The sequence below is a fragment of the Pempheris klunzingeri genome, chromosome 11 (genome assembly GCF_042242105.1).
Source record: "Pempheris klunzingeri isolate RE-2024b chromosome 11, fPemKlu1.hap1, whole genome shotgun sequence".
Classification (NCBI taxonomy): domain Eukaryota; kingdom Metazoa; phylum Chordata; class Actinopteri; order Acropomatiformes; family Pempheridae; genus Pempheris; species Pempheris klunzingeri.
In genome coordinates, this window is record NC_092022.1 from 13,958,408 (window position 1) to 13,974,365 (window position 15,958).

A 15,958-nucleotide genomic window follows, 5' to 3' on the forward strand; every position below is an offset into this window, starting at 1 on the left:
GTTTAAAAAGTAAAACTTTGACACTCTGTAAACTTTAAGGCATGGGTAATTTATTTAAAATATCACTAGATGTTGTAGGTGTTCACCTGAGGGGCATCAGCCCCTCACAGGCAAACTGTGTAAATCTACAGATTCAAAGTGACTGGCTAAAGTGACAATTCCAATCAAAGCCAGAAAACATAAAAAAAACACTGTAAACCTAATACAAACATCTGGTGTGTGGCACTGTTAGGACAGGACACAGTACTATGTAAATTATTTGACAGATAGTATAGAAACAGTTACAGTAGCTAAAATTCTAACTTTTAGTCCCCATTATGATCATTGCTGGAATATCACAAAGAGTTGTCATATAATCATGACCCAAAAGTCCTTCTTTTTTTGGGTGAAGCAGAAATAAACCCTCCCTGAAACAAGACATTTGAAATTGTAGACAAAGCGTCTTACAGTATCGTAGTACAAAGTGTGTTCTCCCTTTTCAAGACAAGATTCAGTGTATTCATTAAGTGTAATAGAAAAAAACAGCACATGCATGTGATGTTTATTCATCGAGAATCGAGTGTGAATTCTTTAAATTATTTACAGTGTCATCATCTCCACAGGAACTGCATAAGATTTCATTGGAAAAACATCTAAACACTACTCACTAGTTCATTGTGAAATGGTGATAGCTACACATTGCTATACTCTAAATCCATATATCTTAGCCCTTCTACTTGCTATGCAGTTTTGCTTCTGACTAAAGTCTTTTTTGATTCTAACAGGACAGGCAATTTGAGCATTAAGGGAAAAGAAAAGGAGTGTAGCACAATGGAATCTCATGAACCTTTCTGTCTTCAGCCTTTTGCTTGGTCTCTTTATATACAAATGGGTTCTAAACACCCTTAACATGGGGCTGAAGTGGAAAAAACTGAGATAAATATTTTCATTGTAAAACTTCCAACTTCCAAAACGTATACATAAAGGAATACAGACAGGATAAAAATATTAAATCAAAATTTAAAAACCCATAATATACGCTTTATTTCAAATAGCTCTTTTCCGATTGTTTCTCAGGTTGTGGTCTATAGGTGTGACAAACCAGGCCAGCTCTGAAGTGTCTATACTACTGATTATGAGTGCTCTGAGGTGGCTGGTAAAGATGAATATTACCGTAACTCTTGATTTAGGCCTCCATTTTAGGAGTTAGTTTGTACGATCTGGCCGTTAGCTGCTAGAAGATAAAACCAGGTCGGGCTCCTTGGCTCCCTCCTGCCCGCTGCTGCTGTGTCCACAGTTCCCCGTCAGCTCTGGAAAGAGGCTGTTCCGAGCAGAGTGACTTGGGGAGCCCGGAGTTGGACTCATGCCTGGTTTCTTGGGAGGGATGGGAGGAGGATGGGTCCTCTCTGAGCGAGGAGTGAGGGGGGAGCGGATGCCCGGAGACAGAGGCCCTGAAGAAGGTGACCTCCCCCCAGGAGGAGAAGCTGCTACATTGCGGTAGTCTGTACCAAATGGAGAGCTGCTGATCGGTGCCAGCTTGACACCAGCCTGCTGGCTGGTGAAGCGGGACAGCACCTGAGTGACAGTGTTGCGCGCCAGCTGCTTAGCAGTGCTGTGCTCTGGTGGGGGAGGGATGGAGGAGGTGGTGGGGGAGAGGTCTCTGGGGGAAAGAGGACCCCCATGCTGCTGCTGCTCCAGCTCAGCCTGGCTCTGGAACTTGTGTCTTGCGGCCTGGAATCGCTGGTTGACTCCAGCCTGGTAGGAGGACTGATGGAAGCCTGGGCTGCCCAGGCGCTTGGCGAGGACAGGGGAGGAAATGGGGGAGGAGGAGAGGGAAGAGGAGGCTGTGCTGGAGGGAGAGTGAGGATGAGGGTGAGGGTGAAGAGGAGAGTGCAAAAGCGCTCCTCCCCCATTCTCTACCGCCCCTCCATTTTCAGCTCCTCTCCCTTCCTGTGTTGATTCTGTCTCTTTATGGCCGTGATAGCCGTTGACCTTTGGCAGTGAGGTGGATTTAGGAGCGGCAGTTATCTTGCCATCTGGCTCAGTCTGAACAGAGGTCGACACCACCATCATCTTGGAAAGTGACTCTTTGGTGTCCGTCACAGCCTCCTTTGCCTCTTCTTTACATCCTCCGGTTTCAGCCAACCTCTTCCTCAGCTCCTCCAGCTGTCTCTCTAGCTCCCTACTCCTCTCCTCCTCTTTGTTGATCCTGGCTTTCATGTGCTCTCGTTCCGTGTCGAACTCAGCCAGCTGCCTCTCAGACCCGGCCTCAAGCTGGGCTGCCCTGCTCTTCTCATCTTCAAGAACCCCCCGGAGCTTCTCCAGCCCGGCGGTCTCCTCTTGGAGCAGAGTGCGAAGTTGGGAGACCTTCTGAGCCTCCTCCTGAGCCAGGCTGCTGGCCTTCTGAAGCTCCAGACTCAGAGCTGAGGATAGCTGCTGCTGCTGCGCCAGTGACTCCTCCACCTTGCTCACTGCCTGCGCTTGTTCTTTCTCTAACCTCCGCACTGTTGCACGCTCCACGTCCAACTAGGAAGAGAGGGAGAGAGATGCAAGAGAGTCAAGGCCAGTGAGCTTTTCCAGGTTTGACCACAAGGAGGCAAAAGAGCACTGCGATGATTCATTAGAGCCAACACAGGATGAGAAACTTTGCCCCTTTTTGAAAACACAATTGTTTTCCAAAAAGGACTTTTTGGAATAAAACACTGTGATATGTATTTAACACCAAACCCATCACAACTGTGTACTATAATTGAGTTGGCAACAACTGATAGTGTCTTTTTATAAATATACAAATGGACCAAATGGATCTTCTGCCTACTGTAAAGATAACCTTTTACATTTTTCCATTACTTGCCAGTAAGATTCATGATACTGACTATAGTGAATTCATCATTTCCTTCATATAGCTCATTTGAAACAGGTGAGGTGGTATAAAATATGTATCATCAACCTTCCCGTCCCTATCCACATATTGTCTAATAAACTACATTTCAATTAAGTCCACTTGTGCACATTTATGGAAAGTTCAGTTTACTGTAAGGGCATCAGAGGGGGGCTGAGCCACTTAAAATCTTTGATGAGTAATAGAAGGAAATGAGAGGTGTTTAAATACAATCTAGTGTATATGATGAGTGTACAAAAAAACAGCACAGGCAGGAAAGCGTGAGGAAGACTGGGAGACACTCAGGAACCCTGTCTTACATAAGGCCCGGGGCCGACGTTTGTACAGTGGCTGATTGTGTACTCACAGTGTGAGTGCGCGAGCTGACCTTGCATTAGACATGGACATCCATTATCTCATGTTTCCTGAAGCCATAAAGCCCCACTGCTGCTGGACAACCAAACAATGGCCTCTTCCTCTTCTATTTCCTATGGAACAGCCCTGTGCTTGTGTGTACGGGTGTCTGTGTGCGTCTGTACTTTAACAGGGCATGCCCTCTCCACCCTACTGAGTTACACAATGGAGTTGCGCCGATGCTTCTTTGCTCAGTCGCTGGGTTTTAAATCACTACTACCACTATCCAGGAAGACAGGCAGTGGAAAGGCAAAGAGGAGGAGCAGAGGGAGGGAAAGGGAAGCAGACAGATCTCCTCCACCAGATGTGCACGTCTATCAGCAGGAGACAATTGTCAGCACCGGTTTTGCAGTGACTTAAACACATAGAAATACAGACTCACGCAAACGCAGCGGCGCATGTACATTTGGTATCTTTTACATCGTAGCCATACCTGTTGCAGCAGTTTGTCTTTCTCTGTCTGCAGCATGAAGGTGAAATCATCACTGTGAGCAGACTCCTGGGCACGCCGTCGTTTCTCCTCCTCCAGATCAGCTATCATCTGACAAACGTAAATGAAACAACTGTATTACAGGACACACGGACACATTTCTTGTTGCGGGATTCAACACATGGATTTGACATCATTCTCAAACTAGCTAATTGCTAGCTAATTTCTTATAAAAAGTGTCCTGCCCCGCACAGTATATTGCCTCAGTGAAGCTTGTCTCCTGACTGATCAGCCTGCATAGCAGAACCTCCCCTTCATTCCAAGGTTTTGTCAATTTCATCAAATCTCTATTACTCTAATTTATCTAATCTAATATAATCTAATCTAATCAAACTCCATGGTTGCAGCTGCTATCTATCTGCCTCACTTCCCCAAGTCAAGTCTACAGGAGAAACATGGAGACACGTATATACAGATAGACATTCACCCACAACAAGTCTATAGCACAAGAGTGAGCCCCAGTGTGCCACTGGCTGGGAACTTGGGTGTTTGCAGCATCGTCCTGACAAACAAATCCGAAATTGCAGACAGGCAAGCTGGAGAACTCACTGCATGTGTGAGAGAGAGCGCGTTCATGACTGCATATGAGTGCACGTTGCTGCTTACCCTCCTGTGTCTGCGCTCAGCAGCAGCCAACTGTCCCATCATCCTCTCCTGCATCCTCTTGCAGTGAGCCATGACAAGTTTAAGCACAGCAAGAGGGTTTGGGCCCACTGCCCGACCCTGCAGGTGGGTGTGCGGCTCGGTGAGTGCGTCTTGGCGCTCTGCAGACTCGCTGTCCCGCTGCAGGGCCAGGAAGGGGTCGCTAAGGTCATAAAGGCCATAACGCTCCTGGACGAAAGAATCTCTGTGCTGAGCCTGATAGACACAAAAATATAGTGCACATGTAATTGTGTTATTAGGCTGTTCCATTAACACAACACACACACACACACACACACACACACACACATACATAACTCAGCAGCTCAGCTCAGCAGGTGTTAGATTAAATCTAGCCAAAAGCTGTATATGCCTTTTAATGTCTAACTAGCATACAGGAAGAAAACAAGAAAATCCATGTGCATGCTCAGACATGCATGTATATGTCACTACATAGATTTCATAGGATGAGAACTTCTTTCCATGCAACAGCAGAGGAAATAATGTGTTATGAAGATGACATGAGGCCCAGCTGGCAGTGCCAAGAAAAACACAACCTAACTCAATGCAAACATACTACATACATCATGAACAAGAGAAGATAGACTTTTAATGAATAACTTTGGGTTTTCATATCACCATTGAACATAGACTTCGAAGTGAGTGCGGGTCTGTATGCGTGTGTGCAGGAAATCTGTGTGGAGTGATGTTATTGTCAGTGTGAGCACAAGCAGATGGTCCTTCCTCTCAACCTAAACAGAAAGAGGTGAGACACGGCCTCCTCCCCGGGTACTGTCGGCCTTGGGGGGGGTTTACAAAAGTTCCATTAATTAAAAGGCTTCAACACACACACACACACAGTTTCTGATGAAGATGTTATATTATACCTGTAGCAAAAACAAAATAAAATAAAATCAATTGAAAATCTAATTAAAAAGATAACACACTTATTTAAGTGCAGATTCTGAGGGACAAACTGTTGCAAGCAGCTGTACCAATTCCAATTTACCATGCATTAGTCAAGCTTGTTTGAGAGAAACAGGCTGGAATGACAACAAGAGAAGAGAAACGTGATAGGTCTTTGCTGACCTCACTGAAGTCTCATTAACTCCATACAGTGACCAGGTTTGAGTTCTGCAGGCATGCAGGGTCAGCTGGCCGTGCTAAGTGATGTAAGCACAAAGCCACAGAGTTCACGACACGTGCCCCCAGATTGCCCATCACTGTCTCCCCATGCAGTCCTCATCAGACACCCCGGTTCTCTGACCCCCTTCACCCCCCTGTCCAAACATGCCTAGCACTGCATTCCTTTGCCAATTCATCATCATTTCTCTAAAAATGCCTCTTTCTACTTCCACCTCTGTGCCAGTCTCTGTTTCTCACAAGCTCTTAGACAGCTGCAGCACAAATACACACACACACACACACACACACACACCCCGAGGGCATCAGTAAGAAGGCTGTATTTGAGACTCTTTCTCTGGCTGAACAAAGAATGTGACCCTCAATGAAGAGATTACAGGACTCCAACAAAGACACTGTCTCAATGCCTTCAGTCCCGTGCATTGTCTCCATGTCTGACCCAGTAGGCTTCAATGTGTGAGAATGGGTAAGAGTCTATGTGTGCAGTATGCTTGTGTGTCTTTTTCCCTTTCTAATCTGAATACAAATGTGTATGTGTGAGTAGGCCATTGTATGTAGTTTTACCTGTGGCTGTGTGAGTGTGTTTTGAGCTGGGCTTTGGAGTAAAGCTTCTTAATTTAGCCGGGGACAAAACTGCAGCTTCCCGAGTTAAATAACTCTTAAAACAGACCATTGAGGGCCGGGCTGAGATTGGATTGTGTGTGCACGTGAGCATGTGTGTGTGTGTGTGTAGCAGTCCTACCCTAGGGTCTGGTCTCCCATGGTTTTCTTGGGATAGTTCTGATCATAATGACAGAGTGTGCTTTCCTTTATGAGAGGGCACAACAAGCAAACCCTCTCTGCTGCAAAGCTCTCATTTCTGCTCAACTACTGATGACAAATGTCGCAAAACAACTACGTTGTGGGAAGGAATGTATCATATGCTACCAAAATCCACCGTTTCATAATCGATCATTTCCTTTTTTAAAATTTGCATCAAGTATGCAAGAATTCCCACACAATTTCATGCAATGTTCTCGCTGCTGAAACAAGTGTGCTGCAGCTTATTTTGAGCACTGCCATCTTCAACAGCCTGTATCCTCTAATGCATTCCCAGAGCTATAACGAGGTGTGAAAGACAACCTGATGCTTTTCACCTGGAAAAAGTCAGTCAGTTACCTGCAGCCTCGGGGCACAATCATGTCCTTGTGTGAGTTGAAAAGAAGCGGGGAGTCCTATTTCCTTAGTGGGCCTCTATGCCTGTCACACAATGAAGTCACCAGCCAGCACGGACAAAATTACATCTCTGAGGTGTATTGGGTGTAAACCTCCAGTTCCAAATGAATGATTTTGCCCTTAACTAAATAATCCTGTGAGAGAAAAACATAATTGCTTTCATGAGGATGAATACATACACATTTCTATGTGCGTGTGCATCTGTGAGCACGCAGCTCGCTACGTTTGCCTGAGTGTGTTTGATCCATGTTGATCCAAGTTTCTTGGCGTAACCTGTTGTCTCCAGAGCAACATCTCAAATCCAGAAGCTTTGCAGTGGGGGTTATGGGAAATGTATGCATTCCTGGTGAATTAGTCCGCTCTTCAGAAGAGGAGTTAGACGCGCAGAGACAAAAGGACAGCAGGACCAGACCTGTCAGATATGAAAAGCTTTGGCTCGTGGAATTCAAGGAGTCCCAAGAAAGCGTCCTCGCAACCAGAGGACAAAGGACAATGGACAATGCATCGGGATGCCCAAAGCACGATACACCAATATATGACGTTGATTTTCAGTTCTATTCTGTTATTTGATACAAAAAAATTTATTGTAAACCTTCAGTCCAAGAAAAGCACAGTGTCATGTAATTGTCTGAGAGTAGAAAAGGAGACAGGCTAAAGAAGTTCGCCGGTTAATGTTAACCGAAGAACAAGGAGAACAAAAGAAAACAGTAAGTCAGCTGCAGAACCTCTAGCGTTGGATTCTCTTCAGATGTATGTCTCTGGCTTTAGTAGGGCAGCTTTTCTCCTGGAGGGTGGACAACTACTCTACTCTACTCAGTGGAGAGGGAAATATAGTCAATGGACCATTTGTCAGTCATGTTGAGTAACAGGCCTTGGCAGGTGAGAGGTATCAATCCACTGGCAGTCACATCCGATTTAACAAAGCTGGTGAGGCTGTAAACTCAAACAGACACAAAGGGCTCTGACCCATTTTGTTTGTGCTGGTCATTAGAGCATTAAGAAATTACAGAACAGTGTGCTGGGGAAACTCATAACAAACATGGAATGGGAAAGGGAGACAGTGTCCATGGCTACAAGCAAAATAAAAGCTCCTGCTTATGGCGTGTTACCCATAAGAAAATGTAAGAAAAAAAATAGTCATAAGAAATAAGAACAGGGCTGAACACTCAACCATGTGCAATATGCTTTTTAGTAGTGTATTTATATTCTAAATTAATTTGAAAAAAATCTATATTTTAATGGTGTACTTTTTATTTCATATGCCACTGTAATTGCACTATTTCTGAGCCATGTGTGCACTGTTTGGTCTATAACCTGAATGACAATAAAGTCTAAAGTCCAAGTCTACTGGAAATGGAGTTTGGTGTGCTGGGGGCTAATGACAAGGAGCTAACAACAACATAATCATTAGCCACACAACACCTTGAGTATTGTCTTGGGAGAGCCCAAATTGCAAATACCTATTCATAGCCGCATTCACTGATTTTTGGCCACTTGTAGGCAGGAGAACTGTACAAAAAGCTGAAAGACAGATGGCCTGACACATAAAGCTATTATGGCTAATGTGTAAGCAAAAAGATTGTCTACTTTACGCATCCAGCAGACACGGCTAGCAGCTTTAGCATCTGGAGCGGCGTTTCAGGCCATGGGACGGATCTAATTTCAGTATTTGCTCTTTTTTTTGGCTCCGTTGTTCATCTCTACCAAATCCTGAGAGATGTATTTTATATTATCTAGTTGTAAGTTTGACTGCTGGTTGCAAGGGCTGAGCAGTCATATGCAATATGTTTATCAAAGCTTGTTTTTCACTAAAAGCAGCATGACATTTGTGACATTTGAGGTCACAAGGTTCAAAGAGAAGCTCTGAAGTGCTGGAGCGTTCTCGGTGGATTTGTCAGTAGAAGCGACGCCTTTCAAATTATATGCTGTATAGTGGAGCCTTAAGTCCTGACATCTCCTCAGATAAACAATTAGTCCCACTACCATTAACTGCCATTCCCAGGATGACAGCATTTAGTCCTAAATTGACCAGGTGTATGGTTTCAAAAGTGTCTAAAAATTATGTTATTATCACATGCATTGTTTAAAGATTACATGTCCCAGGTATTCCCTAAAAGCAAAAACTGGTTTTGCATTATGGGGACGGCAAGCCAGATCAGTCTTCAAAAATAAAAAATCATAATTTATTGCTTGACTGGTGCAAACTAAGTGTATATCTACTTCACTCAGTTACAGTTGCTGTGTCTATTTTCATGGCAGACAATTGTTCCAAGGTAGTACGAAGAAATACAAAAAAACCCCCAAAATTTTATCAACATTGCGTGATTTTGGTCACTTGGATACACAATAGTAATTTGATGGTACAAATAGTGAGGATAAAAAATGGACTTGTAAGATAAGTTAAGTGTAATTCATTTATGTGGGGTACCTACCCCAGCACCATGCATTTATGGTCGGAGAGAGAGAAAATAAAGGACAGAGCGAGAGAGAGAGAGAGAGAGATGAGATTTTAAGTGGTTGCTTTTTGAAGTGTAAGCTAAGGTGTGTGCTTAAGGCTTAAACTGTGTCCTCCACACCTGCCACCCACACATTAACCACAGATGGCACCAAGATAACTGAGAAGACGGCAAACAAAACCTCACTTTACTTTATGGGCCGTGCAATGAGACAGCTTCCAAAATGTTTAACTGCCTCTATCATCAGTGGTTAGTGATGAAACATGGAGGGAGGTGCTGTTACCCTTTGGTCAGGCAATGTTTTTGGAAAAGCACAACATATCATTAGGTGGAACAAGGAAGTGCTCTAGTATTTCTTGAAACTGGGTCAAAAATTAACAAGATAAAATAAATAAAAATTCAAAAGTCAATTCACTGATGCCAACACAAGCACAAACTTCACTGAGAGAACAGTGATTTTTCTTATCTCAGACTGGCTGATGTCTTTGTTTGGCTGATCTGACCATCTATCACTATTTTATTTGCAGCAGGCAAATACTCTCCTGTTCAGTGCAAATAGCAATAAAGGGTGGAGTTCCTTACCTTTACAGATATGACCCTTTACTTCTAGGTGGGTCTAGGGATAAGAGAGGCTGCCATATAAAGATATCTTAGGGACAATATCACCCAGCCTATGCTGCTCACATGGACCAATCGTTGCTGCAAATTGTGTGTATGATGTGCTGTGTATGTGTAGGTATGTGTTTCCAATTTTTAACAGTACAAGCAAAAAGGTACCATCAGGTACTTCGATGTCATCTGAGCAGTTTCAGGTCAGGGAGCTTTACTCTGGCAGGCCTCAGGCTCAGGCTGTTGATATGGAGGCACTTCACTGACGTCACAGATCAGTGTGCATTACAGGGTTATAATAGGCATTACTTTCCTTTTAAGAGCACTTTCTGTGTAGTTTCTGCCTTTTTTATCGCATTGTCCCCCATACCAATCTTGACAACATGTCCAAATTGGGTAGTGATACTTTTAGAGTAACAGAATATACAATCTTATCGGAATAGCACACTCCAGCCAGGCCCTATTGTTTTATGGAGTCAGGAAAACACGTCAGCCTGCAGAAATAGACAAAGCATTTTAGGATTACAGGATATGACATCATATGAAAAACAAAATAGGCTCTGCAACATTTTAACCACATGAGCCTGGTGGCCTGGGTAAAAACAAAACAGTTGAATCAGTTGGGAAACAGCAATGTTCGTTTTACAGCCGCAGGTACTCAAGACAAAAAGTTGAGGCAGATACTTGGCACCTTAGACACATTTTGATATCACAAAGTTTGTTTCAATGTTCAGAGTCACAAGTTTGTATCCTACAGCCTTCATTTGTTTAGTTTCTCCAAAGTAATGCAGAGAACAATCACGAAGGACTGGCTTCCTAACTCCCTCACTGTAAGTTTAAGTGGCAGGTGTGGAACTAAAGGCTCTCACCTCCTGTAGCTATGTTTTCGTGCCTTTAACAGGCATTCCTTTGAGCTACTGAGAAGTTGTTCCGTGCTGGATGTATGCCAGTTATGCCTGACAGACAGATGAGAATAATAGCTATAGTTCCCATATAGACAATCATCAACTCACAAAATATGTCACTCCTGTTGGAATGCAGGACCTGTTCTCAGGTATGTTCCCTCTTGTAAAACTACTTATCTGTGCCCTTAGTGACGAGAGCTAAAAACAGTGCAATCAAGAATCTGTAGAGACAAGTCCCAAAGGTGACGCTATCCTATAAGTAAGCAAACACTAACACAGTGCCAGGTTTTCAGGGGTTTCGGGTGAAGGAAGGGTTAAAAACTGCCTGAATGTGGTTGTCCCGAGTGATCAACAGGCATTCAAAGTACTTGCCGCTGAGAGGAGAAAATATTTTAAGTTGGGAAAAAAAGGCAAGCCCCTTTGCCTCTCTCAACCGTCCTCACATGCCGTCCACACACTAAACATTAATGACACACATTGAGTCTGGTTAATGTGTCATGTTAGCTGAAGACACTGGGAGGAGAGCTCTGGTAAGGGAAAAACACTGTTTATGGCATATCAAGTTCCAGTGAAAAATCACAGTGGGAAAATGAAAAAAACAGCCACGACAGAGAAAACAGTCACATTAGCCACATGTCTACACACAATCTGACCTAACATGTACCAGCTCAGTATTAGCCACATCAGCCTGCTAACAGTCCTTGACGTCTCCTCTGCAGCCACATGTCTACACACAATCTGACCTAACATGTACCAGTCAGTAAAAATGGTGTACAGCCCCCCAGTGGGAACAAGGGAAGTCGGTGATTTGAGCCTACAACTCTGTACATCCTCTCTACAGTAAACACTGCAGCCTCTAACTGGCCCACCAGAGACCACCAGTGTGTGTGTGTGTGAGTGGGCAGACAGGACATGGGTCACGGTCAAACATGAAAGACCCCCCGTAATGTGACTGCATGTGAGGAAAAGAGAAGGAAGAATGGAGGGCTCTGGAAAAGGCAGTATAGCGAGAGATATGGAAAGAGGGATGGGCACAGACAACAAGGCGACTGTACATTTGTCCTAGGGGGAGTGACTGTGCTTGTGCTCTCGGGTCAAACCCTGCATGCGTCAGATCTGGACATCTGCCATTTAAGACACATTTGAACTGGTGTGGTTGGGGCGGCTTCCCCTCAGGCCCTGGCTCTGAAATTCTCTCATGATTACTTCACTCGCTTGCTACATAAACTTCACTATCAGGCCTGTTTATCAGACCGACACAGTCATGGTTGCTACTTGTCCTCATCAAAACCTCAATCACTATGTCAGACAATGAGTCAAGCATTCAGGACCTAAGCAGCTTCATGGAGCAGCTGCTGTGGTCCTGACTGCGAAAAAACAGCCAGGAGCACGAAAAGAGCCAAATTAGACTAGATTCAAAGACTCAAAGACTGCTTTGCAGTCAGTCTAGTCTGATTGACTCAGGCAGAAGGAAAGCTATGCTCTTTCACTTGAGCGTGAGCGAATGCACAAAACTGAGGATTCAAGGAACAACTGTTTAAGAAATGTTAGACATCTGCAATGTGATAAGGGGATAAGCTGTCCACAAATTAATGCAATATTCATGTTTGACTGCCTTGACAGACTGTAGAGTCATCTCGGCAGTCTGTGTTTATCACAGTTGGATGCAGCTGATTTGCCAGAGCCAAACAGCTCTTACAAGAGTATGTACCCGAGGCAAGGTACCAAATAGGCTCTTAAGGAGAGGGAAGCTTTATTTTCTGTTCAGTAGCAACGGGACTTTCCCAATTAAAATAAATGCCAGCACACATGAACATATTTGAGACACACCAGGTATGAAGTGCAGTCTGTCTGAACTGCACGTGGACACAATGTGGACATATCCAGGTCTTGGGAGGAAAAAAAGTGAAAATGAGAAACGCAGATTTCAACTGGTCTGTTCAGCAACAGTGTTGGTGTTCTGGTGGAGTGAAAAGGCCTGGGAAAGCAGAATGACTCCTTTGCCATTGTCTTTGCTTGCTCTGTTTCCTTAGCTTCCTGTTTACACATCCCCTCCCTGTTGGCTCAAATTCTTTTTGAGGGTGTACTGCTGAAACAGGTTAATTTCTGTTTCTACGGCTAATCTTTGATCGAGACAGACAAAACAGCATGCTTAATTCATAGGATGGATATAATGTTATCAATTAGTGAGTCCATAGGGGGATTTGTGTGTATCAGATGTAGTGGCCAACTCACCCTTAGGGCATGTATGACCACATCCTGGGCCTCCAGCTCCCCCTCCAAGACGCTGAGGAGCGTCAGCAGCTCTGCTCTGCTTAGAGCCTCCACATTCATCTTCTCATCCTGAAGAGACAGGGAGAGAAAGAAGAAGAAGAAATATCATTACAAATATCATACTACCAAATGAACATACTGCCTAGTCAAGAAACAAAAATGCTTGTGGGTATTATGAATGGATTTATGTGTAGCGTAGCATTTAGTGTTGGCTTGTCTGAGTGGATTTTTCAATGAGTGGCACAGAGCTGATATAGGATGGGACTTGGGGTCCCATCTGTGGCCTCACTGGGTTGTGCTCAGCGTTCTAAACAGGAAGTCATTAGCATATCTGCATGTTAAATTGAAGGATTGAGGACAGTTGTCGGCTCTGTTCAGTCCACACTGTCCACCGTGAAAGGTTAGCATTCTCGAGATACCAAGAGTGTTAGGCGAATGTGATTGTTTGCAATGTCTTATTTGGCACACACTTTTAAGGTATTAGCCATGCCGCACTCCATCCACTGTATCCTGTGATTCATCAGCTAGGTCCAGTCTAGTCATAGGGTCCAGACATGACACACTTCACACAGCTGACATCATCCTTAAAATTAAGAGAGAGACAAAACACAGTTGACTTCATCTTTTAAAGTACGGGTTAAGTTTCACTTTCAGGCTATTATCAGTGTCTCATAATAATGTAGCTGGTCCTCAGGGTGTTGATCATGTGTTTTTACAAGGTATGTACACGAAATCAGATAACAGAAGATCTAATTCTTAGCTTGTGTCTTACACCTCATCTCTCTCACACACCGTGAATAAATAAGCTGATATCAAATAACAGAAGCTCAGTGAAGGATGCCTTAAGTGGTCACAGTATGCTGTATGATACAGTTACAGGTGGGTATCAAATAAATATCCATAAAGTCAGAAGAACTCCAGCAGAGAGCAGCTCCTCTACTAGAAGGGTCATCACCATCCTTCCAAATGATTTCAGTGTTTTGATGACAGTGATGGAGCACACAGTGACCCTTCATAGTCTGTATGGAAGCATCTGCATTTGTTTTCCTGCACATTTGTTATGGCTTATCCCTGAATTTGTCCGCCGTTCGTATTAAAAGTGAAAGCAACTGTCTTTATCTTTGCTTTAAACCAAACTCTCCTCTCCTCTCCTCCTCCCAATCTGAAGTGTACTGTTAACTGTCTTGCAGCAGCGTCCAGATTCCTCTGTGCATTCTGTGGCTCACCACACATTTAAAGCAAAGTGAATCAGTAGTGTGAATCAGTAGTGCATGTCACACTTGACGTGTATTGTGAGGATGGTTTCCAGTCCTGCCCTCCCTCGTGCGTACATTGATATTACTTTTTTTCTAGCTATTAGATGCGAGCGTGTGTTTGAGCTCTAAGCTGTCAACATAGGCCAAACTTGCTATGTGACATATGATATCTGTACATCAGCCTCCATGGAAAATCACGCCAGCATTCCAGGGATACCCACACCATGGGAATCTTCCCTCAAGAGTAAATCCCTGAATCCCACTCTGTAGCCCGCATTGGTTTCCAGTGGTAGTGTTGCAGTTTCTCTTCATGAATACTGGTAGATAATAGTAGTAATAAATGGAAAATGTAAAGATCTTAATGGTCTTGTCATGAGATGGTAAATTCATGCAAATCAGCAAATGATGATCAAGCCAAATTTACAAGTCAATACAGAGGCGTGTAACAGCTATTTTGGCAGCACTATCCTGCTACAGATACACTTTTCTGTTTTCTGCTCCTTTTCGTTTCTCCCAGGTAGCAAGTCTGGGTTAAACTTTACTTATTCTGGCTGAGAAACCAGGAAGGATCTGTGCTTATGTCCTGAATGTGCAGGACAGACTGCGCAGCGTGTCCAAAGCAATAAATGATCGCAGTGGTTGCTGAGGAACAGCAGCGGATCCACCTGCCGTCCTGGGCCTTTGTTTGACACAAGGGACTGTAATCATTTTCCGTGATGGCAACATTTAGTTCAATTTCTAAGTGTCACAGACATCACAAAAGCACCAAATTAGCTATTACCTGTATAGATTGCCTGGAGTGATAATGGTAAAATCAATACTGCATCAATATTACTGAAGTACTCACACCCATTAGCCTGAAAATGAACTCACCAGCAGAAACCTGGATCTCAGCGATTGTTGCTCCAATCTTCTATTCATCTAAATCTTATTTTGCCATTATTATTTAGCATTAAGTCCTACCCTTTTTTTTTTTTGCTGCAAGGGCTGTAAAGTTTCACTTAACCAGAAATGGTAAAGCCCCATGCAGCGCGAACAAATATCACATTGAGTGAGAGACCTGCCTATATGGACTTTTGCATTTTGCTTTCTTACTAAAAATGCTCGGCTTAATTGGAGAGTGAATTTCCGGAAACCAGTCGCAAATATATCCACAACCTTCGGTGTAAACATACCTTCATGCGCTCTGCTCTGGCCGCATTGATTGTTCTCCAAATCCCAAAAAAATGAGGATCCACAACAGCATGAATCAAAGCAGCCCACTGTCACAGGCTCTCGCTCTGAGGCGACTGTGAACAACAGACGTTCAATGACGAGGCCGCCAGCCAATCAGAGGGGCGTAGTGCAACAATGTGACCAATGGCTGGCGGGTTTTTCGCTGGGGGGGCGGGGATAAGGGCGTTCCCGGGTCTGTGGGATAAACCTCTTTGTTTCGGACGTCCAGTATTAATTTCTGTCCACTGCTGTTTCCCAGCCAGCGTGGATTTATACAAGTATTTACAGATTTGTCCTACTGGTGGCTCACTATAAGTGCATGTTTACTGGTTGTGATGTTTAGTTTCTGAGTTTTAAATGTATGAATGCACTCCCAGTGTGAATCTTGTATCCCAGAAACCACAATAAAATATTAAACAAGATTATATTTCTGTGTCCTCGATCCACAAACTTACTTTGAAAAGAGGTCATTTCTTAAA

At 43.8% G+C, this 15,958-nt stretch overlaps 1 protein-coding gene across 2 annotated transcripts; it reads right to left on the reverse strand.

Annotated features, from left to right (window-relative positions):
- Window positions 1–28: 28 nt before the first annotated feature.
- On the reverse strand, window positions 29–15,535 carry cttnbp2nlb (CTTNBP2 N-terminal like b). 2 transcript variants are annotated; one of them, XM_070839432.1, is made up of 6 exons: window positions 15,440–15,535; window positions 13,479–13,591; window positions 12,970–13,077; window positions 4,371–4,622; window positions 3,708–3,815; window positions 29–2,505 (listed from the first exon to the last, which is right to left on the reverse strand). In XM_070839432.1, exons 2-6 carry the CDS (start codon window positions 13,527–13,529, stop codon window positions 1,207–1,209), a joined length of 1,818 nt encoding a protein of 605 aa, XP_070695533.1. In that variant the 5' UTR covers window positions 13,530–13,591; window positions 15,440–15,535; the 3' UTR covers window positions 29–1,206. The 2 variants fall into 2 exon arrangements, with proteins under 2 accessions (XP_070695533.1, XP_070695534.1); XM_070839433.1 differs by lacking the exon at window positions 13,479–13,591.
- Between the last annotated feature and the right edge of the window lie 423 nt (window positions 15,536–15,958).

Bases quoted from the DNA above. Each gene is read 5' to 3' on its own strand.
- cttnbp2nlb (XM_070839432.1), bottom strand. From the start codon at position 13,529: ATGAATCACAGGATACAGTGGATGGAGTGCGGCATGGCTAATACCTTA. The intron at 4,623-12,969 runs GTGAGTTGGCCA...TGTGTCTATCAG, and splicing joins TGGTCATACATGCCCTAAGG to GCTCAGCACAGAGATTCTTT. The intron at 3,816-4,370 runs GTAAGCAGCAAC...TACGTTTGTCAG, and splicing joins CTGAGCGCAGACACAGGAGG to ATGATAGCTGATCTGGAGGA.